The following is a 24,919-nucleotide window of genomic DNA, read 5'->3' as shown; positions in this document are numbered from 1 at the left end:
ATTATTTTTGGTTTGTTTGAAAGCCCAGGGACGATGGAATCATCTCGACCGACGTCCAGAAATTGCCAATATTTCTCAAGAGATCATGGGCAGCAGTCCCTGATGCCTGCGATCTGTGCACCCTTAACTTGGGAAGGTGTAGCCGCCGTGTTATACTGCATGAGGGAAGAGAGCAGCAGCTGAAGCGTCAAGTCATCCCTCGCTATGAGACGCCCTCAAATCAATCCAACTCGCAGACTCCGACGCGGGCGGAGACACGAAAGTAGGTAATCTACTCAGCAATGCCAGAGCGGTTTGGAATCAAGAAATCAACAAACAGGATCAGGCACGAAGAAGAGTTCGAGAAGGAGAAGAGAGCTAACGAATAGAAGAAGTGGCCAGAAGATTGGCTTACTCACCTCGCACTGCATCCACTGTCGAGTAGCGCGAGGCTATCGCGGATCGGATACAGCCGGTACGGGGTACGGGGTCCGGTACCGATGGGTGAATGAATCGTGAAGAACAAACAAACACTGGGATCGTTGCGGGTTGCCGTGTTCAGAGAACAAACGCTCCTCCATGAAATCAAGAGCGGATAGCCCTCTCTTCCGCCCATCCATGGTCGCGATCTGAAGTGTGGATGTGTGGATGTGTGGTTGAGACTGACAAAGAGAAGAAGAAAATAATCCAAAGGTCAAAGTGGCGTGTAGTAAATCGTAAATCGTAAATCGTAAATCCAGGAGCATGAAATCCTCGAAATAAAAACGTGACATCGAAACCATGCCTGTGGTTTTGCCGTGTTACCGATATTGCTTGCTGGAAAAGATTCCGCTTGCCAATTTTCTCAACTTGCGGTTTCGACGGTCCATTCACTCGTTAATGCCGAGGGTCGCCCGTCCCACCTCTTGTTCCTTCAGAGCAAGATTTGACGAGAGGACGAGAAGTCCGAAGGTCGCAGATTAATAGAAATTGGTTACTGGAATTACTGCAACTACTTATACGAATCGACGATTGTTGCAGAAAGCGAAAACGGCCTGGCCACTACTCCAGTCGAGAGAGAGAGAGAGTTGCCAAACGTGCTTTAAGCATAAAAGAAACAAGATGTTGGATTTGATCTCTACTGTAAACAAATTATAATAGCCGGTATATCCAAGCCCCTTTCATTCCCATCCCAATAAACCGCAACGCAACGGGTCCATCAATACAAGACTAGCAACAATAGAGAGACGAACTTGCCCTCACACCTCCTCTCAAACCTCCTCGTACACCCACATTCCCTTCTCTCCAGACACAGCTCACCTCCCAAGTTCCAATAATCAAAGGGACGTGTAAGTGAAGATATCAGGTATCCTTCTTTTTTCCCACACAGAGGTGATTGACGTGCAACCAACATGGATGGATTGGACGTAGAATGTATTTTCAGATTCACATAGCGAAGTAGAGCAGAGCACACAGTGCCTGTTAAATCCGCTCTATAACCTGTCTCTAACACGCCAGGATTCCGTAATGTGCTTGCGAATGCTCCCCATACCCCGGCTCCAATCCGCAAGCTGGAGCGTGATCTATTTACAAAAAGGACAATGGTATTAGGAACGCCGATGCTATGCTAGAAGCAAGAAAAATTATGTCCCAATAAACAGTGGCACCTAGCAGAGTTTACTTCTGAAATGCATGGCCACCATTGCGAAAATCAACTCCCCACCCCACGCCGCTCAAACACCTACCAAGGCCATCCAGCTGGTGTATCATATCATAACGCCGACGATCCGATGATCTGCAAATCCGAAGGATCTCGAATCATGGGCCCACGACGCTCTAACGGCTTGAAGGGAGAGCGGCGCCGCCCCTGGCGTGGATTACCGTCATCCCGCTTTTGCTTTTTGACGGTGGCTGGAGATAGCTGCAGCGCTCTTCGATCCTCGCTTCGATCCTCGCTTCGATCCTCGCGTCCTCGTTTGGCGGTGGTTGGAGTTTGAGAGTAAGCGACAGGAGGCGATGACGATTCCAGTAGAGAGGCATCCGGCGGAGGTCGCTTGGAGAAATGCCAGTCGACATCATCGCCCTCCTGAGTGGCGGAAGCATGTCCACCCACACCTGCTTGAATTTTCGGCGTTGTAGAAACGAGTTGTAATTCATCGTCTTCAGCTACACTAACGTTGTGCTCTTGAATCTCATGCAGTTCTCCACCAATGCTCTCCTCGTGTTCCTCTGAAAGATGCGAAGGAGATTCAAGACGCCCTGTAGCCATAGCATTGTGCCGAGAACGTTTGAGTCGATCAGTAAATGAATGTTCCTGTTCTGACGTAGGAGAAGAGAAACTTTTATGCTTGCCCTTCTTCCACTCGTTTTCGCCTATTTCATGAGGGCTACTTAAAGGAGGAGGATGATGCAGAACTCGATATTCAGGCACATCTTCTTGAGAGTCTGGAATCTCTTCTTTCTCTCGCGAACGCTTGGCAGATTGAGATTGCTTGCGTTGCCCTAGCCTGTCACTGTGCATCTGGATTGTGGTTCTTTTCGCAGGCATAAGTGCCTCATTGGCATCGACGTCTTGCGTGGAGTCGTCCAGAATCTCGTAGGGAGCGCCTTCCGCCCCTAGAATAATAGCTGAATCTTTATCGAGCCCACCAAATAATGCCCGAGCTGCCTTTGAGAGAACTCTTGTTAACAGGTTGGGTTCACCACTTGTAGTCTTTTGAGATTTGCCACGCACCTCTTCTGTGGGTGCTTCTAGAGCGTCCAGCTTTGCCAACCCAGACGGGTCTAGCAATTCTGAATCGCCATTTTCGGGGGAAACGGCCAACTTAGACCGCTGACGCTTTTCGGAGTTCTCCAGTGTCTGAACAGGCTTAGCAACAAATCTCCCCGGCGATATTTGAGCTTCATCCGGCACAGGAGAAGTTCCATTACTCTTTGACGCCTCCCGAGACGCAGTATTGGACGTGAGCGCAGAGGCGTCTTTCTCCGGGGTCTTTGAGGCTTTCTTGCTTTTGGCCTTTGCCTTTCTCTCAGCTTCGGCCTCCGCTTGCTTTCTCTGAAGGTCGAACAAGAGCTCTCTAATATCATTGCGCATTTTTGATGCTGGTGGCCACTCCTGATCGTCATCGATAGTGACATAGTCCCTCAGACTCCCTTGCAAGATGCCCTCAATGAACTGGTCTGGCTTCTGCAGGAACTGTTCAATGTAGGTGAGCAGGAACAGGCCACAATCGCAATGGTTATCCTGTTGTGGTATGCCTTTAGCAGTCATACCAAGGTTGCCCGGATCTTTGATTTCGATGTTCTTTTTGTCCTTGATTTCTTGTATCAAATACTTCTTCAAATTGGAACAAGTCGGAGAGTGCGCTATGCCAAGAGAATCGAGTGTGATGATCCGTGGTTCTGTAGGGTCGTATTTGCGAATAGGTGCTGTCGATCTGCGCCTGACCTGCTTCGTCTGAGATTGATCTGTCTCGATCAAATCAGGTGGCAGATCTGACACCACATTCGCTGGCGGCGCGTTCGTAGGGTCCGGCATTACATCTGAAGTAATGTTTGCTGGCGGCGCGTCGTCTATTTCCAATCCAGTCCCTTCAACAGCACCTGGGGCGTCGTTGATGAGGTTTCTGTCATGCTCGCCTCCACGAACGGGCGATTTCTTCCCATAATTCTCCAAGCTCAAATCCATCGTGTTTGTATCCACGGCTATTGAGGAGTCACTTGCTGGTAATTTCCCAGGCAAATACTGAGGTGAGGGTAGACGAGAAGTCGATCCATCTTGTGATCTAGGCTCCTTTGACTCATCTTCTGAAGTCTTGTTCTGTATTGGTGGGCTCGGTGCCTCCTTGGAGCACTCCTCGAGAAGTTTTGGTGCATTGCAGATGATCGCGACATACCAATGAACGGTCTCATTGACTGGGATAACGATGTAATCATACTGGAGTAAGTCTACCTTTGATGTCCAGCGAGCAACAGCTTCGTGGTTGATACCACCTGGCTTGCCTCTAGCTGACTTGGTCAACCTCTCGTAGAAAAACGTGTTGTGGAAGTAAATACGTTTCGCCAAGTCTGGTCGCTCCTGACCGAGTCGATGTTCTAGCCAGCGAAGGTAGAACACGATCAGGTTGTCGTTCAGAAATTCTCCTTCATCCAGTCGCTCGATATCTTGTCGATCCACTGAAGCTTTATTCTTCCCTTCGGAAGGATAGATGACCGAATTACCATTCGGCCAGTATTTCTTTTCCCATCCTTTGTTCTGCACTGTCCAACGCGGGGGATCTGGTGTTGGTGATCGCTGCAACCGTGGCTGACGGGGGGCAGGTGCTGATGGTGCTCCGTGACTTGAAAACTCCCGAGAGCGAGTTTTACGGGCAAAGGATTCCTTGGGTGTGGCGCGACTCGAATCACCGTAAAAAGTCAGGGCACTGAGCTCGTCATTTTTGCGTACATGCGGCCCTTTCAAAAGGTCTGGACTATCGGGGCATCCACCCATTTTCTTGGCGAGACCAGCAGACACCCGAGTTCCTCTAACAGGCTTGCCCTCTTGCTGATATGCGTCATCGTGCTTTTCTGAGATCCGAGGTCCTCTATCCCATAGTCCATTTGCCTTTTGCCTTCTCTGAGAATTGGCTTTGGCTAACCGTAGGTCATCCGGCTCTGCAGATAGCAGAGCTTGCCGGCTTTTACGCTGATGCAGTTTCGAAGGCACATGCTTAAAGGCATTGTCCAGGTATTCCCTACAAATATCAAGTCAGTAAAGTTAATTCTGGTTAGATGCGAAACACTGACTCCATTCTTGTTATTGCGCGAATGTTAGGGTGGATGGATTTGAGCTCTTCGTAGAGCTGTTGACACAGATCCGAACTTCCGAATTCGATGTACAATTTGGGAGCACCATCCTGGTCTCTGGGCTTGTGAATCACCATCTTCGAGCTCGTGCGGCAGCTTTCAATTCTTTCCACCTTGTTGCTTGAAAACTCAATTCTCGGGGTGTCTTCTGCCGCAAAGGCAAGTAAGCCACTATTCTTATCGTGCTTTAGGACCCCAGATCGGGTCAATTCTTTGAGCAGCCAGTCATTAGACTCTGAGAAGAATTGAGATACCTTGTACAATTCTTCTCCGAGTACATTCTTTGCCTTCGTTTTCGATGAGCCATACTTAGTCGGGGCAATATCCGCACTTTTGCCTGTTTCGTCTTCGCTCGACTCGTCCACAGTGAAAGACTGCTTCCGGCTGTTCTCTTCATTAGAATTGGCCGGCGACTGCTTCTGGATCTTGTGAGATTTCAAGAGTTCATGGGCTGGGTGCAAGTCTGGATCAACAAGTTCGTCTATTTCCGAGTCATGGTCACTCTTATTGATCTGCTGTTTCGCTGCGCGAGAAGCAATCGGTACGGCAGAGCTACTAACAGAATGGAGACTTGATACGCCCATGCCTCGTGGTCCAGGATCGGCAAAGTGCCAAGACGTTTCTCCAGTGCTTGTCCTGGAAGGTCCTGCTTTGAAGTTTTCTTGCGCTTGTCTGAGACGGGTGTTACCTGAGAATTTTGGCTTCAATGTAAATTCATGGCTGCTCGCATCCTGAAATTTGGGGCCGGTGTCTCTGTTCGACATGGGTCCCGCCTTCTTGGATGTTGAAACAGTCTCCGTTTCTTCGTCGAAAATAGGATCGTCGGCGTTATCTTGGTGACGCTCAATAAATGAGTTGCTGAATCGATGAGGGCCGCTGATGACCGTCGGGGGCTTATCCAAAGAGCCTGTAAGGGCGGAAAAAGGCTCCTCCGTATTTTGTCGACTGGCGGCTGAAGGGTACCTCTCGGTAGAGCCGTTGGCCCGTTTCTTCCGGTCTTTTCGTCCTCTTGGTACTTTCATGAAACTCTCTACCTTTTGTTGCTCTGGTACACGTCTTTCCCCGAGACTAAAGGTTCTTCCAGAGCCATTGCGTTCGCGACTGTGTCCCGATCTCTGTGAAGATGTCGCTCTGTGGCTTGAAGGTTGTGGTGTCTCTTCAATGTCGATAGCTGTGCCATGGGTCGTACCTTCGACTCGCTGCCTCTTACTTGGTGGCTGTCTGGAGGCATCGTGTTCGGGGCCTGAGGTCAGGTCGAAAGTTTTCGGTTTCAGTGATTTGTTTGCGGGAATCGTGGTCTTGTTTGCCAGTCTATTTATCGGCTGGACACCGCCGCCTAGGTTTCGGGGCTTCTCAACATTAGCACAAGGTCCCATCGATTCCCAGTAATAATATACCATCTCCTCGACTTCTTCAACCTCCTTTGCGGATTTTGGAGCAGACGCAATGGGTCTGGGCATAGACATCAGCTGTATTCAATTTTCCTGCCCTTACAAATCGTCCAACATACCCATAATCTGGCGCACAGGTTGAAGTTCCAAAATAGCGAATTTGCATGCGTCGACGCCTGAAGCATGGCATTAGCAAGGTGAAAGGTCCCACGTTACGTTCTAGGGGTCATACCACTCTGACTGGCTCTCTAGCGCGTCGTCGCTCTTGGTGGCGGCCTTGTCGTCGTGTGCCTTGTCGTCGTGTGCCTTGTCGTCGTGGGCCTCGGGAGAAGACGCGTTGATTTCTTCCCTGCTAGAAGTCAGAACAGGCTGCAGAAGCATTGAGAGAGATGCTTGCAGACATACTTTGTCAGATCAACTGATCCGGCAGTATTTCTCTGCTTCTCTGCCGATTGCTTCTGTGCCGATCTGAGATCTCGGGGTGGTGGGGTGACTCTCCTCACCGATATCACAGGAAACTGGGTCGAGGATATTCATGTTAGTGAAATGTGAAGCTTTAGGGTTTGCATGTGGGGCGTAGCCGATCAGTGAATCACAGCCTCGCCGAACTCCATCGTCCTAATCAAAGAGGAAACCTACAAATTGTTCAGCCACAACCTCCTTAACCTTCTTCCCCTCGTCGTCGACTGTACCCAAGGTATCTGTATCGTAGGCTACGGGTCCTGTGCTCTCAGCAAACCTGGCCTGGGACTGAGAGCTGTTGCGCGTTTGTCTCTTTGTCCCAGAGCTTCTCTCGGACATCTCCCCGACCTCATCTGCAGCGCTGGGCCCCTGGTTCTGGTCTTCTCCTTTGTATTTCAGGTCTCCTTCTCTTGCGCATGCTTCGATGTCGATCTCCTTGCTGAGGGCTCTGCGGGAATGGCTCGATTCGAGGAGATACTCTCTTGTGGTAATTTGTTGGTGGTGGTGATGAGGTTGTGAAATGGCGGGGAGGTCGTCATCGGGTTTTCGCTCGTGATTGGTTCCTGCATCGAGCCTCGTGCCCAGGCCTAGATGTACCGGTAGATCTTCCACGGACTTGTGGCCTTGGACATTCAACATTGCAGCGATAGATTTAGCGGCCTCGGCCTCTGATTTGGACTCGGGTCGTGGTATATTTGTGACTGTTTCTAGTTTCCGGCCACCATTCGACTGGGCTCCTGGTGAAGAAGACACTTGAGGAGGCATATTGATGTTGGGGTCCTGGGTGCCATCTTCTCTGTTGCGGTCTGATAGGAAGGGTTGAAGATTGCGGATAACTTGATCGATGAGAGATACCTTGCTTTCCGCCATCTGAGAAACGAGGGGGAACTGTGGTCTCCGGAGCTACTCGGGAGATGGTTTGGCAAAATCTCCGACTTATTGTTGAGAGTTAGAGAGGTTGAAAGTGTCGAGCTGAGCAGGTCGTCTTGGTTGTAGAGGGTCGAAAGAGCTGCAGTTATAAAAGACACGCCCTACTTTCAGGCCCGATATCTGAAAATTGGTTATCAAGGGTGATGGATGACCAGGTCGAGTGAACGGGTGGTCCAAGAGTATGGTGGTATGAGGCAGCGAGATCGAAATGATTCCGCAAAGCAGATCGTATTTCTTGTGGAGGGACGAAAGAGCTGCAGTCCGCTCCAAAAGATAGCATGGGGATGACCTCGATACACTCGACTTGTTCTTCTTGGACAAGATGGGTTCGTTCGACTTCGCTTTCAACTTTCTGTTGCAGGTCGAGACGAAGACTTGATGTTGAGGAAAGAGACTTGACGTGCCCATATGAGAATTCTGCACAGGTGGGAGAGAACCAGATTCACTGCATAAACAGATGGAATTGGCAACCAAGAAGAGTACCAGAGGCGAACTTTGGTCGTAGAAAGCTCTCACTTGAGAAGAAGTTGACTTTCGTGACACGCAAAGAGTTCGACGCCGGGCCTGACCTGTCGTTGACTTGCTGGATGAGTCTGGCTAATTGCTTCGCTCCTTACTGCCATTGGGCCCATTTCAACATCAACTCTCTCTATGGAATGTTTGCTATGAAGCGGGCAAAGAGCCGTTGTGTGAATGCCTCCAGGTAGATCTAGTAGCGAATATCATCGTCATCTAGAGCAAAGGGTATATCAAAAAACCTAGTGGATAACACTGCCTGTAATTGACGGCTTCAAACTGTCAGGTCTCTCCGTTGAAGCCCCATAACCTAGGTCTCGGCAGCAAGCAGGAAAGATTTCAAAGGAGATGGATGCATTGCAGTTTTTGATACAGCTGTACACATAAGAGAATCCGCAAAGCAGACCCTCCCATTATCACCAACCACTTCTTCTGCTTCTTCATCTACTTCTTCTAGACTCCCCAGCGACTATCCATCTACAGAAGCACGTCCTGTCCTCCGCACCTCATCGCCTACTTTGCCTCGGGGTAGAGCTCCTCCTTCAGTACAACGCCGAGCTCTTCCCGGAGTGGCTTGAGCTCCTCGAGGTATTGATCGTATTGGCCCTTATTCTCAACCTTCGCCTTGATTCCTATGAAGACAACTTTGTTAGCCGGTGTCCATAACCAACCTCTAGAGCGCGTGCATGTATCCGTCGGAGATCACGGCAGTCGGCTACATACCCTCGAATATCCGCACAGCGGTCGGAAAGTCATTGACCCTCCTCGCAGCTTTCAACGCAGCCGTCAGAACCGAGGGCGAAGGAACGAGATCGTATGCGAAAGCGTTGTTCAAGTTGCGCTACTCATCGTACGACGATCAGCCATCCGGAATAACACAACCTTGGGAAGAGGGTCATGAGAAAAAGCTCACCTGAAGCTCGAAGACATCTTGGACCTGGTCGAACTCCTTTTCGTACCTATATACCAGCGCAGCGTCAGCAATTGTATATCGTGACTGGCGTGCATTAATGAGTTTCGGCTATGCAGGAATATGCTCAAATGAGCTCTCTTGGGTACCAAGGAAGGCCAATTGGGGCGACAAACCTCGCAGTGAATTCCTCGAAGCTCTCCTCGCCGTGGCTGGCATCGGAACGGAGCCTGCTACCGGTACTGAAGCTGCTGATGGAACCGGAGGTCGCGACCATGGCCGGGACGGCGTAGAGGGCTTTTGCACGGCGGGGGGTCAGGCTGCGCAGGCCATTAGCACGGAAGAAGGTCGAGGGTTGTGCGCGAGCAGCGACTCGGAGCATTGAAGTCGACGACATTAGGAAAGAGAGTGGTAGTGAAGCGTTTGGGGGAGTTTCACGAAGGGCTTTCAACAAATCATCCGGTTGTTGGTCGTCAGAATGACCACTAGATCCGGATACATTGATTGGTGGTGGATCGCTTATGTCAGCCTGGCGTCAGGTCACGGCCCCGAGCACCTGTAGCCGTAAATAGCAATTGAAGCTATTCCGATTCATCAGGTGATAGGGCTCATTGCTATCTTGCTGACATCGTGGTCGATACGAGTTCAAATTTCAGCCAGAGACTAACTGATACTGTACTTCTCAACTTCAAACCCCATCATCACACCTTCCCAAGTTCTACCTCGGAAGCACTGCTTCTCATCCGTTTGTGGCTCTGCTCTCTCTCTCTCTCTCTCTCTCTTTTCTTTTTTGTATCGTTCTCAAAATCTGCTCTTGTTCTACGACTCCATGGGTCATCTCTCGTGTTTTAAACATCGTCATCTATCAGAGTGCTAGTGTCAGATTCTGTTGGTAAATATTATACGATGCCGTAGCAAGTACCTGTTCATGTTTTACTAGGTCATAATCGATGGTTTTAGGGTGTCGGGGGCTGATTTCAGTCTAAGTCAATTTCTACTTGATTGCAGCAAAGGAGAAATCCTAGAGAAACAAGTGAAAACAGCGACTGGAAGACTTGGAGTTGGTCTGAGAAAAAGAGTCCAGAAAATCACATATTCGAGCAGCTAGCTTGAATGGAACAATGCAATAGTATGGGTGCTTGCTTGAATGATCCTTCAGCGCTCAAGGCCCCCAAGATTCGAATCCAGAAATCAACTCCGCCTCTGACATTGGTTCTTGGGCTTCGGTAAGTTTTCCGCGTACAGATGGATTAGTCGTCAAGCAGCATTCGAGACTAAGGACTCACAGTCGACAAGGAGCCCGGACTGCTGTTGGGAGAATGATCCGCCGCTTGCCATTGCAGCGAATAATTTGTTGAAGGATTAGGCTATCCCGCTGGTTCATATGCTCCAAGCACGCCTTGGTGAGCAACGAGAATTGTCCGAAAATATCAGGATGCTGAATCTCTTAGCCAGTAAGTCGACATCCTCATCCGGTATCCTCTAGATGGGAGTAAAGGTTGACTGGCGCTGGGAGTAGTACATCACTCACGATCTACGGCTTCGAAAGCACCTACCAGAATCGCTGGCTCAGTACCCCAGACCAGCTCCACACCATCAAACTACCCAGCGAGGCCCCTACACCATAATCCTGGAGTCTAACATCACTTCCCCACTTCACATACAAATGATAGCTCCTCCTTTCGCCGTCTATCATTTCACGCAAGCCCTCAGCAGCGTCCCAGCAAAGCGAAACGAGCGCAAGGGTTTTATTTAAAATTGTCGCCTATTGTCTACGCCATCAATAGCTACACCCAAGCGGTCGACGGTTTCCGGTGTGCTCCAAATAGCCGATGCAAATACCAGCTTTGGCGCCATGGCCCCCAATTCAGCACCAAGCCCTTCATTGCGCAGCTTTGCCCGCATGTCAGGCTTCCCTTCCTACGCAACACACCAAGATGCCCGACTTCGCGCTCCAGTGAAGAAGGCCGACAAGAAAAAGGCCAATCTTGAAATTGAGGATGCAGACTTTTGGCTGGTGGGAATCGTTGTCACCTCCATTAATGCTGTTAAAACGAGCGATTGCTGTCAACTGGCACTTCTTGGTCTGCTCCAAATCTCGATAATTTCAGCAAGCTCGAGTCGAATTTCATCATCATCGATCCATGAGGCAGAATAAATAAAATTAGGCCGAGCTCAGAGCCCAGGATCAAGCGCAGGACCATAAGACCACGAGATAAAATCACGTCGAAGGCTTCCTTGAGACTTCCATGCAGAAAGGCAGGGTTTCTGATGTGGTTAAATAAGAGCGCAGGTGGTGTTCTTATACTCCATCGAATCGGGGTCTTAAGTGAAACCCGGGGATACCTAAATCGAGCCGAACAGAATAAATGGCATTCACGCACTTCTGTCTTGCTGTACTATTCTCGAGACGCGCTGTCGATCGGTCACTTGAGCACACAGTCCAAATGAGTGCATGATCCCGTGCACTGAAGCGAGTTCGATCTTTTCACTCCTCGTCCTCTCTCTGCATTGCTGGATCATGATAGCCAGCAGTACACAATATTGCTACCAGGCAGTGAACCTCGACAGCGGTTTGGTATAGCTCACTCTACATTCGCCTGCACTGAAAGCGTGCTAGTAATATTCACCAGGGTACCGTGGAGGCATTAGATGGCTTTAAACAATACACTATCCAGGATATACAAGGTGAGCATCACTATAGAGTCACTGCCCGAAAGGTAGCCGAGGCTAGAGGAAATAGTAAATAGTCCAAAAGTGACAAACAGTACAAGGGACACCATCCATGTCACACAACAGCAAGAAATAGTTTCCCAGAGGAATGAACAACTAAAAACGGTACGAGCACGGCCAACTTTTGTGAGAAGAAGAAAAGGCAGACAGTCTGGTAAGATTTCCCTGCCAAAAGTGTCTGCGGATTAGCAGAGAAAAAATCGCGAGTAGCTGCAGCAAAGTTGAGAGCACCTATTCTCCAGGGAGGACTCCGCACGGTCAGCACTTGACTGCAAACTCTGAGTTCATTGCCGGCAAAATTGATGGATCTGAGATTCGGATTTTTTAAGATATCATGGACTCCAGACTAGGTATCTCCTCGTTCACATCGTACCGGTATTCTCATTCCCTTCCTTCGGTAGCTAGCGTAGAGCTCACGTGCTCCAATCCTCCAATCCAATTATGTGCCAGGGGAAAAAAATCGGCGACAATTTCAGACGGACCCCCTTTTTATTTCCCAACCACATAACGGCATCTCTCCGCTCAAACTCTCTTCATCCCCCCCCCCCCCTTTATCGGTGGTTCTCGTCGCATTTTCTCGTCGCTCCTTCCTCGAGACTCGATCCTCGGATCCCTTCTTCCCTCTTTCTGTGTTCATTGTCAGGTCCTACACCACTTTACTGTTGTGTAGCGCAACGTGTCTTCCCGAGCGCCGTTTTTAGTTCGCTTGTCGCGTTGAATAAAATTCTGTGTGAATTTTCTCCGACTCGACAAACCGACCATCAAGCCTCAACATCAACACATCCTCCTCCTCAATCCCCCTCTACACCCGGCCTTCTGCCTGCTGCAGACACACCCTCCGAGTTCTCTCCGATTTGACGCCCAAGATGTCTTCCGACACCCCCACCGATATCTTCAAGGCCCTGCCTCTGCCCAGCATCGAAAGACCCTTCGGCATACACCTATGGCCCATCTTCGACAAGGCCTTCAATGCCGTCGCAGGATTCCACCCGCAGGATTTCGACTTCCAGCCCCGAGTTACGCCCATGTCGACGTTGAAGGAGAGTGGTTTGGCCATTTTGATCTACTACGTGGTTATTTTTGGAGGGAGGGAGCTGATGCGCAACCGCCCGGCCTTCAAGCTGAACGCCCTCTTCATGATCCATAACTTCTACCTCACCAGCATCAGCGCCATCTTACTGGCTCTATTCGTTGAGCAATTGGTCCCGACTCTCTACAACCATGGCCTCTTCTACACCATCTGCGACCACAAGGGTGGATGGACCAACGAATTGGTCATTCTCTACTACGTATGTCTCGTCCCGCCCAGTCCGGCTGATACCGACTGTTGCTGACCATGCTGTAGCTCAACTATCTTACGAAGTACCTCGAGCTGATCGACACCGTGTTTTTGGTCCTGAAGAAGAAGCCATTGAGTATGGCGAACCCGTCGAGTTGGTGCGAAGTTTGTGCTGATACTATGTGAAGCTTTCCTCCACTGCTACCACCACGGCGCAACGGCCCTTCTTTGCTACACCCAATTGATTGGCTTGACCTCGGTATCATGGACTGTCATCTCCTTGAACCTGTTGGTGCACGTCGTAATGTACTGGTACTACTTCCAGAGCGCGCGTGGCATCAGGATCTGGTGGAAGGAGTGGATCACCCGTCTCCAGATCACCCAATTCGTCATTGCTCTCGGTAAGGCCGGATCTCAGCCGCATGCCGGCTTTCAGCTGCTAACATACGGTCACCAGGCTTCGTCTACTTCGCGTCTTACACCTACTTCACCTCCACCTACTTTCCATCGATGCCGAATGCGGGGAAGTGTGCCGGAGAGGAGTTTGCCGCCTTCTCAGGCATCGCAGTCATCAGCTCGTATCTGGTCCTCTTCATCTCCTTCTACCTGGCCACCTACAAGAAGGACGGACAGCGACCCACCGGCCGCAAAGCAGCGCGCTCCCTCAAAGACGCCGAGATCCCAGACGTATCTGCGCTCACCAACGGCAAGATCCACCCCCCTAGCAACGGCCACGCCAAGTCATCTGGCGCAAGCCCCAATGGGCGCACCACCCGATCGCGCAAGGCATAGGTCTCCCCCCAGACCAGACAAGACATCGGCTGCACCGATACGATGCTTAGACGAAGACGACTGCGGCGCTGCGGACCAGTCTGCGAATCGACTCCTTCTACTTCTCTGTATCATATGCTTGGAACGGCATAGAATATGCAAGGGGTAACGCCCTATTTACCTTGATAGAACTCTGTAATGTCAGTCCAGTAAGAGAGCATGGGGAGGCGCACGCATTCAATTATTGGGCTGGTGGAAAGGCGTTTTTTTTCCCGTCGTGTCTGGTGATCTTCTTCTTTCCTTTTGCGTCTTTGTGTGCACGACGCGTTCGAGATCTTTTTTTTGGTGGGTAGGAGGAAGCTTTGGCCTTTGGCTGGGCTTGTATGAACGGGCCAATGATCGTCGATGCCTGTTTTTCCTGTGCGCCTGCTACGTACAGGCGGAGTAATACGTACGTAGCATGTGTTGATAGAAGTCTAATAGACGGACGATTCCCCGCAAGGAAAGCCAAAAGTTGACCCGACACGACTGGGTATCGAGCATGGCGCACCGAGATGGAGAGGCGAGTCGAGAGGCGAGTCGCGAAGCTCCATCTGTATGCTGGGTGTCATACCCCGCCGCCCAGCCGGGCTCTGCAGTAGGTAGGTAGTACGTAGTATTTGCCCGATGATGCCATCAGCGTGACACACGACGACGATCAAGAAGTTCTAGAAGACGCTCTGCCCTGCCCTGCCCTGCTCTGCCCTGCCCTGCCCTCCCCTCCTCTCCCCTCCCCCTCCTCCTCCCAACCTGCGCAGCCAACTCATCTGCCCCGCTACCGGTACCCCACGCCTGCATCTTCTACGGTAGGGGAGGTAGGTAGGTACGGTACGTATGTATATACATACATACATACAGTACAAGATCCCATCAGTGACATCACAGGCACGCGCACATCTCCTCCTATACGTCTCCTCCTATACCCTATACGTCTGTTCTGTTCTGTTCTGTACTATACTGTACTGTACAAGAAGAAGAAGAAGAAGAAGAAGAAGAAGAAGAAGAAGAAGAAGAAGAAGAAGAAGAAGAAGAAGGTTTGGATGGGGTTGGGCTCTGTCGTGTTTGAGTTGTGGGGTGGAGGGGGGGGAGATGGGGGGGGAGGGAGAGGGGGGGATGGGGATGGGGATGGGGGGGGGGGGGGGAGGGGAGGAGGAGGGGAGGGGAGGGGAGGGAGGAGGTGTGTACCGCAGCTCCTGGGTCTGGTGTGGATCGATAGGGAGGCGGTCCCTCCCTCGTCTTTTGGGCAGGTGCGTGATGGGATGGGATAGAAGGGAAGGGAAGGGAAGGGAATGGGTGGATGGGTGGATGGGTGGATGGGTGGGTGTAGGGGTTTGGGTTTCTGGTTTTTGGTTTGATATAGATATTTATGTTTATATGTGTATATGTTTATATATGTATATGTATGTATATGTATGTGTGTATATGTGTATGTATATATGTAGCTGATAAGTAGATGATGGAGGTCACACACACACACACACCGATTCTATCCATAACAGTCAGTTATACTCTTCTTATCCATATCCATATCCATATCCATATCCATATCTATATCTGCGTCTACGTCCACGTCCACGTCCACGTCCACGTCCACGTCCACGTCCATCTACCTCTCCCCTCTTTACCTTACAGATAGGTAGGTACCTACCTTTAACTAGCTCGAGGTGGATCCGCTATCGATATCTCTACCTACCTACCTACCTATATACCTATATACCTATATACCTATATACCTATATACCTGTATGTATGTATATGTGTACCTGCTCACCTGCCTCCTCCATCCCATACCGCTCTCAAACAGATAGACAAGCAGATAGATAGATGATCGGATACATCGGATCAGAGAAGTCGTCTCGTCTCAAAGAGCGGCTATGCGACAACATCGTCGACGATTATAGAGTAGTGTAGTCTAGTCTAGTCTAGTGTAGATGTATCACAGTACCAGCCAGCCAGCCAGCCAGCCAGCCAGCCAGCCAGCCCAGCCCAGCACGGAGTCATACGGACTCTTTTTTTCCCACCCCATCCCCTCCCATCCCCTCCCAAGGCAGCCCACGGATCTCGGAACGGGTCTCGTTCCTCTGTTGTTCTTTCTCTACTTAAGTACTTATCGTACTAGGTATCGTACCCTCTCCCGTCCGCAGGTAGCTAGCCAGCCAGCCGGCTGCGTGGTGGCTTGGCTGAAAAAAAAACAAGAGGGAAACCCTATATTTTCCTGGTGTGTGTGTGTGTGGGTGTTAGTCTCTTCTTTCTCCTTCCATTCTGACGTTTAGAGTTGGTGGCTGTGAGGAGGATTTTTTTTTCTTCTTTTTTTCTTCTTTTTTCTTCTTTTTTTTTCCTGGCGAAGGTTGCGGTGTGGTGTGGTGTGGTGTGGTGTAGTGTGGGGTGGTGCGGTCTGCGGCGTGACGATATGTAGTTAAGTAAGGTAGTGGGTTAGTTAGTTTCGCCTAGCTGGCTAGCGACGTAGCTAGCTAGATACGTAGCTAGCTAGATACGTACTACGTCCCGTACCGTGGGAGATGGTTGGCGGCTTTCGCGACTGCGGCTGGCCCTCTCGCTAGAATCATTCTGGAAAAAGCGGGATGGGTTCGGTTGCACGGGAAGAATAAGTAAGGACTGGAGGGACTCGATTCGGTCGGATTGCATTGCATGTGGGATACGGTACGGGAGAGAGAAAGATATCATCAGAGCTTGGCTTACGACGAGAGGACGGGGACGGAGTACTGTACGGGCAGGATGGGCCGTCTGTTCGTGTTCCTACCCACCGTTCGCACCTGGCCCATCTGCGCTATGATTCTCGCAGGTCGGTGGATAAAAATAAAAATTCGTTCATTGGGCTTGCAGCTATACTTCTTACAACATGATAACTTGTGAGAATGTTTTCATAGGTCCGTCTGCTTACTGTATCCCTAGGGACCACCTGTCTGTACCTACCGGTACCTTACCTCTGAGCCCGATCCGGCCCATTCGTGAAGCCCAAGTCAGGCGGCCCGCGGTACGAGGCTGGAGCGGGTCTCCGTCTTGGCCGGCAAGAATTCTGTGGCATCGGTACTCCGTACACCGCTGGTTACGTAGTAGTTACAGAGTGTTCTTTATATATATTCTGCTATAATTTTAGACCAGATGGGGGTGTACCGGTACCATACATAGATTTAGCAATCGTGTGTGGCAGAAAATAGCTAAGGTTTTCCTGGGGGGGTTTTTTTTTTTCGGAGTGCTGATCGGTTGCATAGGGAGTGATACCACCTGTATGCATGCCTTGGCTGACGTTTCTGACTTGTTGATATTTTCGTGCAATCGACTCCGTTGTGAGAGGAGCAGCGAGTGCCAGATATAAAAGCGCTCGTTGGGCCCGGCGATCAAACAAGTACTCCATCCGTATGCATCGTACTCGACAGCACTTTCTCTTTTGTTCCTCCGCGTCCTTTGGTACTGCTATTCGGAGAGGCTGGCCCGCCCGTGGTTGGGGAAAAACCTTTTCGCTCGAAATAAAGCGTGCCGGAGGTTTGAGAGTCAATTGAGATGGGGGGGGGTGTTGGGTCGTATGAAAGAGTGGCCAAGTACCCGCAATTGCATACCTCTTAACGTTCGTCCCACTAAACTCTAACAAAGCACTGGTTGACAGTCGCAGCAGCAGCAGCAGCAGCAGCAGCAGCAGCAGTTGCAGCTCTGGCTTTGACCCTCCCCCGTACGAAGCATGTATCATGTACCGGTACCGGTCTGTGCCGTTCTTGGGGCCCATGGGATGAGGTGAGATGAGGTGAGATGGGATCTCGGGGGGTGAAAGGGTAAGGTACTGATGGTGTCAGAAGTAGTGTAGCTGTAGCTGTGAGAAGCTGAGGACGAAAATACAAGTGGTGGGCCAGCTGAAGCTGTCAGAGTCTCAAGCGAGGAATTTGAGGTGGGAGCTCTTCGTCCCATCGTCCCTTCGTTCATCGTCCCTTCGTCCCATCTTCCCCCCCACTTCCGCCCCTGCCCTGCCCTGCAATGCATCATGGCTGCAGCTGCATGTGCACGTGCATCTGCATCTGCATCTGCAGCTGCAGATGCAGATGCAGATGCCATCGACTCCACCCGCATTATCTCCATCATTATGACTTTTCTTATCATCCCATCCACTTCCCTACCGTCGTGTCGAGCTCGGCATACGGAGTGCTATTATTATACAGAGCACATATCATACGTACGTACATAACTTGATGGACTCCCTGCCCATCGAGACCTGTCTCGTGCTACAACATGACATAGTAGTAGGTATACATACATATATATATATATACACACACACACACACACACACACACATATATATAGGTACATATATATATCGACGCACTGCCCAACGAAACATCGTCCCATCCTCCCTCCCCATCCCTCCTCATCCAGCAAACCTTCAATCGTCAGTGGACCTGTCGACGTCGGAATATCAAACTCGACTAAGTGCACTCAACACATCGCCTCGCAAGCTCTCGTACCCATACGAGAGACCCCTTCCAGCACGGCCCAGCAGGTACTTACCTTGTGGGTTGCATTACGGAGCTCCTTCTGCGAAGATCAACTCGAAACATCCCTCTCCACCTTTCTCCATCGAAACGTCGTCTATTTAGGCTCCACCGCTGCACTATCTAGATTACCGACGCCCGTCACGCCGCGCCGCGAAGCTCCCTTTAATTTCGATTTCCCATATTCGCTAAACCGAAACGGACGCCCGTTCCTTTCTAGAAGTACCCATCTAGGTATCTACTACTAGATATAGTATCGAATACTACTACTAAGTACTAAGTAGGTATCTATTCTTACGCGCTCGGCACGAACAGGCAAGAGCTCGCCGGCACTGCGGATAGCAAAGAGTGCCAAGGGTGGCCCTCGCGTTACTATCGTCCCGTGTTTCGCAACGAATCTCGAAAAGGAGAGAGAGAGAGAGAGGGAGAGAGAGAGAAAGAGACTGAGAGACAGCGAGCACCCTGGAGCCCGCTTATATTAGCGAAATGGTCCCCAGGAACCGGGCTGGGAAGTTGCAACCCTCGGTCTCTTCTACCATTCCTTTATTCTATTCCGTCGTTGGGAAGAACCTGGACTGCGACCACAAGGCCGACGACCAAGGACCGATGCAGCCAGCAGAACATTTGCTCGAATTCGCTCCCGTCGAACCTGTCAACAGCGATATGGCCGCCGAAGCATCACCCTTACAAGCTCCGCCTCAGAAGCCATCAGTGCCGGCGCTGCTGCAGAGGAGTCCAAAGCGAGCGTCGAGAATGTCGGATGATGTGGTGCTGGCCTTGGACACGGTGAATGTGAACATGAAGAAGGGTAGCGACGGCATTTCCAGGATGCAGCAGAACGATCCTCACGAGCTGTACCTCTCGAGCGAGGAAGAGGCCTCGCTCTCGGACGACTACGACGACGACGACGACGACGACGACTCGGACTCCCTTCTCGACTTCGATAGCACATACTCCGACGACGAATCCACGGGCTGCCCGTCCCGAACGTCGAGCAGGAAGTCCCGGGAAGTCACGGCGACCGCAGTCAACTTCAAGGTCGTCGGCAAGCCGCAGATCGTCAAGATCAATATCCGGTCCAACCACGTCTCGCCCACAGACATGCCTGCAGAGGAGAAGCTTCACGAGATGCACTTCTCTGCCGACCTCCCCATTATCAGAGCCCCTTCTCCCGAGCCATCCAAACGCCGCCCCGCCGCCCGAAGGCCAGCTCCCCTCAACCTGCACTCGGCGAGGCCCATGTCCACCGCCACCCTCGATGGTTTGAGTAGCACTGCATACACGCCAGCGCTGCACACCAACGCCTCCCTGGTCAACTTATCCACGCAGTCAGGCCAGGTCCCTCCTCGCGCGCAGCGGAAACCATCCCGTCTCGCATCCTTCGTCAATCTGTCGAAGAAGAACCTCTCCGTCTCGAGCGCTCTCTCCACCCCCAGTGCTCGGTCGGCCACCTCGCAGCATTCGTTTCTCGACTCCGATCCGTACGCGCACTCCGCATCCCACAAACCGCCTTTGACGCCGACCGATTTCCCGACCGCCTCCACGCCCAAGACACCCAAGACGCCCAAGACGCCCACCTCCATGTCCTCCTCCTCCTCGGCGTGGAAGAGGTCACTCTCGCGGACGCTGTCCAAGGCGCGGAAACCGTCCACGCAGATGCTCAGCGCGACATATCACTCCTCCTCGCCCCGGACGTCGACGATGGCGCCGCCAGAGCTCACGCGCATCAACTCCAACCCGGAGCCGCCGACACCCAAGCTCTTTGAGGAGAGTGCGGCCGAGCAGGGCCGCGAGATCGACATCTCTATACGCAGGGCGGAGACGCTGCCCCTCGCGCCTGCTTCCGGAGAGGCCCCCATCAGCTGGGAGGATTTCATGAAGAGCACCATCTTCGTGCCCCCGCCCATACCGGAGGACAGCTCGATGCCGCGGGGCCGCGAGGCCCGGAAGTCGTTTAGCCTCGGGCTGGGGCGAAGGAAGAGCTTGAAGGGTCGCTAGACGAGGGCTCAGAGCGACGCGACGCGACGCGACGCGGATATCAACCATTCATTCATTCATTTTCCCTTGAAGGCTGGGATGGCCCGGCTTGCCGGCCACACACTTTTTAAAATAGCAACACCAAACTAATACCTACTGCGAGACTGGGCTCAGCTGGCAGCCCCGAAAGCACTAGACTTGGACTTGACATCCAAAATTTGTTTTCGGAGGCGGGGGGAATATTTACCTTTTTTTTTTTTCTCCGATTCACGGGATGATGAAATTTTTTTTTTTGTCTATTATTTCGGGGGGGTGGGGGGCAATGATCTGGTGGTAAATGTTACCTATTTTTGGCCTCTCTCTCTGTCTCTCTCTCTCTCTCTCTCTCTTGGCGAGGACCCACATAATGGCACGTCCCGTACAAGTCAGTCTATCTACCTACCTACCTACCTACCTACCACCCCTCGGGCAACGGAAAAATATACCAAAAGAGTTTTCTTCTTCTCCTTCTTCTTCTCCTCCTTCTCCTTCTTCTCCTCCTTCTCCTCTTCCTCCTTCTCCTCCTCCTCCTCCTTCTTCCTCTCCTTAGGTCTCTAGGGATAGAATCCCTCTCTCCCTTCCTTCGTGGTCTCAGGGATGGAGTCCCTGCTTATATATATATATATTTTATATTTTTTTAATCCATCTTTTAAAGGTTTTCTCTGCTTCGATCTCTCTCTCTCTCTCTCTCTCTGTGTGTGTGTGTGTGTGTCTAACTCTCTCTCTCTAAATGAGGATAAGAATGAGGATAAGAGTAGGAATGAGAATGAGTAGCTCTTGACCTGCTTGGCTGCCTGGCTGGCTGCTTGGCTGGTGGATTTATTTAATTAATTATTTATTTAATTTTTTTTTTCTTTTTTTGGAGGGGTGGAAGAGGGGAAGAGGGGTTGTGGAGGATGGGTGGTTGTTGTTCTTTTGCTTCGGCTTCGGCTTCGGCTTCGGCTTCGGCTTCTTCTTTGGGAGTGGTGATGGGTGTGGTGAGAGGTGGTGAGAGGTGTGTGTGGTAATGTGTGGTAATAGGTGTGTGGGTGGTAATAGGTGTATGTGGGTGTGTGTTATATTCATAATTATTTATTTAATTATTTATTTATAATTATCTAATTATTTGTGTATTTGTAGGTATATTTAATATAGATATGTATGCGTGCACGCATCTTAACTTCATTGATGCTGTTGTTGTTGTTGTTGTTGTTGTTGTTGGTGGTGGTGATGGTGTGGATGGTACAAGACTGTTGAGTAGGGAGTACCAAGTCACACATCCATACATACATACATACATCCATCCATCCATCCATCCATCCCAGATCCTCATATTTTTTTTTTTTTTCCTTTTTTTTTCTTTTTCTTCTTGCTCACCGCAACGGTCTCCTCTCTCCCGTTACCGTATAGCTTCGTCCATCCATCTACGAGGTACCGATCTGAAGATGGAAGAGGGATGCTTGCTCGCTTGTTCGCTTGCTCTCGTCCGTGTTTACGCGGGATTAGGGGGCGGTGGTGGGGTGGGGTGGGATGGGGTGGGGAGGGGTGGGGAGATAGGGGGCGTGTATGTATGTATTAATGTGTATGCACGACATGCAGATGGATAGATACGTACGTAGTACCTAGGTAGTAGTAGATGCGTAGATGAAAGAGGGAGGAGGGAGGAGGGAGGGAGGAGGAGGAGGATCACCGGTGGGCATACCTACGGTATCCTAAGCAGGGAGGGAAGTCGGGAGGGAGGATCACTCGTGTGTGGTTTCTTTCTTTTTTTCTTTTTTTTTTTTTTTTGGTGGTGGTGGTGATGGTGGTGGTTGTTTACATGGTTGTTTTACGTACCCTCTACGGTTATCTACTTACTTACTTACTTACTCTACGTGTGCGGTGAGGTGTTTGTTTCTCGGGCAGAGAGGGAGAGGGAGAGGGAGAGGGAGAGGGCGCGAAATCAAAAGAAGAAGAAGAAGAAAATAGGGAAGGGGGGAAAAAAGAAAAAAAAAAAAAAAAAAAAAAAAGAAAAGAAAAAAAAGAAAAAAAAAGGAGGGGGAGGAAAAGGAAAGGAAAGGAAACCCCCCTGCCTCCCATCCCCCCTTGAAGGCTTGGGAGATGGAGATGACGCAGGAACAAATAGATAGGTAAGGTAGGTAGGTAGCCTGGCTGGGGAGGCCGATTTGGACTGTTATTATTATTATTATTATTATTATTATTATTATTATTATTATTATTATTATTATTATTATTATTATTATTATTATTGTTATTACTATTATGACTTATGACTTATGACTTATGACTTATGACTTACGACTTATGATGGTAATACCGGTAGGAGTGTTTTACAATCATGTGCGGAAATGAGCCTTTCTGCTAGTACAGTACAGTACAGTACCAGTAAAGGTACCCAGCTAACCAAGTACGTACGCAGTACCGGTAGATGATGCCCAGGCACAGCCTACGTCCCAGGCGTAAGTACCGGTAAGTATTACCCGCCGAGGGGCAGGGTACGCCAGGGGGTTTATAAGCAGTGGAAACCCAACTGTGGAGGCACCCTTCCCGGGGGGAATAATCCCGCCTGTACTGTACTGTAGCGTGGTACTTGTACTTACGGTACTTGTACTTACTTGTATATCTCGTCTTGGCGAGACTGCCCACCTGCCCGGCTGCCAGATCGCCCGTCCTCTTACCGGAGTCCACGGGCACGGCAGGACAGATGATCGGCCGCCCCCGGTGTTCCACCCGTGGTAGGACGGTACGGTAGGACGGTAGTCCGTAGGTATCTGGATCCCGTGTGGGAACTGGGACTCGACGTGGGGGATGGGGTAACCGGTGCTTGCTTGTTTTTTGGCGGCTACGGGTATGTACTAGGTAGGTAGGTATGTAGGTATGTGTGCGTGACGCGACTCATACAGTACAGGAGTAAGTAGTAGGATGGATCCCTTGGTCTTACTCAAGTACTACTTACTACTACTACTACTACTACTACTACTACTACTACTACTACTACAGTACAGTGCTCCGTGCAGCCAGGATTTTAATACTCTCGGCAAAGGCGGGGATACAGTATGTGCGTACCAGTACTGTGATGAGATGATTTCAATGCTCAGACCTCGTTGCAGAGCCGGTATCCGAGACGGACTGGTGCTCGTTGGTTTACCTACCGTACAGACCGTACTTGTGCGCGTGTAGAATACTGGTACGCACCTAGTCCCTAGGTAGCCGCCATACGGAAGTAAAATGAGATGAAATACCCTTTCTCTTTCTTCGAGCAATCAGTTCATGTCAATTAATATCAATCACTATCAGTCTGGATCAATGTAAAATACGCGTGCACGGGGAAGACCGAGCGTTTAGAGTTTTTTTTTTTTTTTTCTTTCGCTTCATCGGCCTTCTGGACGGCTGAGATTTGACATCTGTCATCGAGAAACGGATAACGGGATGACGAATAACGAATGACATCCCTTTTCGTGCTGTAAGTATGTAAGATTAAAGGAGACGTGCAGCTGGTTGAATAAGCTTAAATACCGTGGACGCCTGCGGGGGGACGTGCGGAGGGGGGGGGGTGGAGTAGGTTCGTCTTGGCGATGTGGTCCGCGGGTTCTGGTGGGGCCGTCGCGGGTAGATTGCGCGCATGATTGTATATATAGTTGTATATATAGTTGAGATGGGACGACGTTTGGCTGACTGATTGACACGTACTACGTACATATCGGCGGAAAAGGGGGTGATGACTCGCATTGTTGTGATGTTGTGATGTGAATACCTATCAGTCGGCTGGAGTGATTGAAAATCGCTTACAGATAGAGAGAGGCATCTACCGGTATGCTCATGAGGGGAGCCCTTCCATTTTGCAGAGCAGATCCTCCTCCGTGTTTAGGCGTCCAGATCCAGATTCATCCGACTGTTGTGTTTGCATGTCGCATTGATAAGCGAAGCGAGATGCCGCTCTGGGCAGAACTAAGTGCCAGATATCGGGATCCACCTGGCTACTTTTGATACCCTGAGATATATATGTTCTTACTTATTAGAGATACCAGGAGGCGGGTAGAGAAAGATATGAGGGGGCGGGGCGGGATTCTTTTGTTGCATATCGCAGTAGCCAATCAATGCGTGCGAAGAGAACATAGTAGTCGATAGGAGGGAGGTCCCTTGGGTGGTTTGATGAGCGTCATATCAAAAGAGCAGGCACAAGCGGATTTTGTTGCATGTCGTGTTGGCCAATGGCTGGACGGAGCTGTCAGAATGGGGCTCGGGATTTGCTAGAGTGCAATGGCCAATCACCGCGAGCTGCGAACGAGTTCTGGGACTTGTGATTCGCTTCCTCAGAATCCGATGCCTGAGAACATTTGGTTGCACGCTGCTGTTGGCCGACCAGCACGAGGAAAGAATCTGGCTTGTGCTTGCGATTTGTGGTATAGAAGAAGAAGATGAAGAAGTTTTGTTGCACATCGCATTAGCTAGTAATATTGTCGGAAGAGCAACAAGCGGATTCGTCACAAGTCGTCTCGTCTCGTAACCTTGTATACCCGGGCCCTCGAAACGGCAGGAACGAAGAAACGAAAGTTGCCTCTGTCCTCCTTCGATGGAGTCATCC

General features: G+C 50.5%; 4 protein-coding genes across 5 annotated transcripts; 2 read left to right on the top strand and 2 right to left on the bottom strand.

Annotated features, from left to right (window-relative positions):
• Positions 1-1,729: 1,729 nt before the first annotated feature.
• On the bottom strand, positions 1,730-7,529 carry L3040_002784 (uncharacterized protein; the record flags this gene model as incomplete). The annotated part of the gene is made up of 8 exons (XM_066155677.1): positions 1,730-2,626; positions 2,693-4,694; positions 4,747-6,155; positions 6,204-6,258; positions 6,317-6,373; positions 6,430-6,546; positions 6,603-6,715; positions 6,837-7,529. 8 exons carry the CDS (start codon positions 7,527-7,529, stop codon positions 1,730-1,732), a joined length of 5,343 nt encoding a protein of 1,780 aa, XP_066012653.1.
• Positions 7,530-8,618: 1,089 nt separating this feature from the next.
• L3040_002783 (uncharacterized protein) lies at positions 8,619-9,412 on the bottom strand (the record flags this gene model as incomplete). The annotated part of the gene is made up of 4 exons (XM_007296265.1): positions 8,619-8,737; positions 8,829-8,946; positions 9,019-9,064; positions 9,192-9,412. The coding sequence occupies 4 exons, from the start codon at positions 9,410-9,412 to the stop codon at positions 8,619-8,621; spliced, it is 504 nt and encodes a 167-aa protein (XP_007296327.1).
• Positions 9,413-12,614: 3,202 nt separating this feature from the next.
• Positions 12,615-13,819, top strand: L3040_002782 (uncharacterized protein; the record flags this gene model as incomplete). Its single annotated transcript, XM_007296267.1, has 4 exons — positions 12,615-13,037; positions 13,094-13,163; positions 13,216-13,428; positions 13,485-13,819. 4 exons carry the CDS (start codon positions 12,615-12,617, stop codon positions 13,817-13,819), a joined length of 1,041 nt encoding a protein of 346 aa, XP_007296329.1.
• Positions 13,820-18,825: 5,006 nt separating this feature from the next.
• Positions 18,826-20,337, top strand: L3040_002781 (uncharacterized protein; the record flags this gene model as incomplete). Of its 2 annotated transcripts, XM_066155676.1 has the most annotated exons (2): positions 18,826-20,110; positions 20,221-20,297. In XM_066155676.1, the coding sequence occupies 2 exons, from the start codon at positions 18,826-18,828 to the stop codon at positions 20,295-20,297; spliced, it is 1,362 nt and encodes a 453-aa protein (XP_066012652.1). The 2 variants fall into 2 exon arrangements, with proteins under 2 accessions (XP_066012652.1, XP_007296331.1); XM_007296269.1 differs by having other exon boundaries at positions 18,826-20,337.
• Positions 20,338-24,919: the final 4,582 nt, after the last annotated feature.

Source organism: Drepanopeziza brunnea (genome assembly GCF_022702325.1).
Source record: "Drepanopeziza brunnea f. sp. 'multigermtubi' strain 214-2 chromosome Unknown ctg3, whole genome shotgun sequence".
In the NCBI taxonomy this organism is placed as follows: domain Eukaryota; kingdom Fungi; phylum Ascomycota; class Leotiomycetes; order Helotiales; family Drepanopezizaceae; genus Drepanopeziza; species Drepanopeziza brunnea.
The sequence above is the reverse complement of the archived record's forward strand: the minus strand, read 5'-3'. Positions and strand labels throughout refer to the sequence as shown.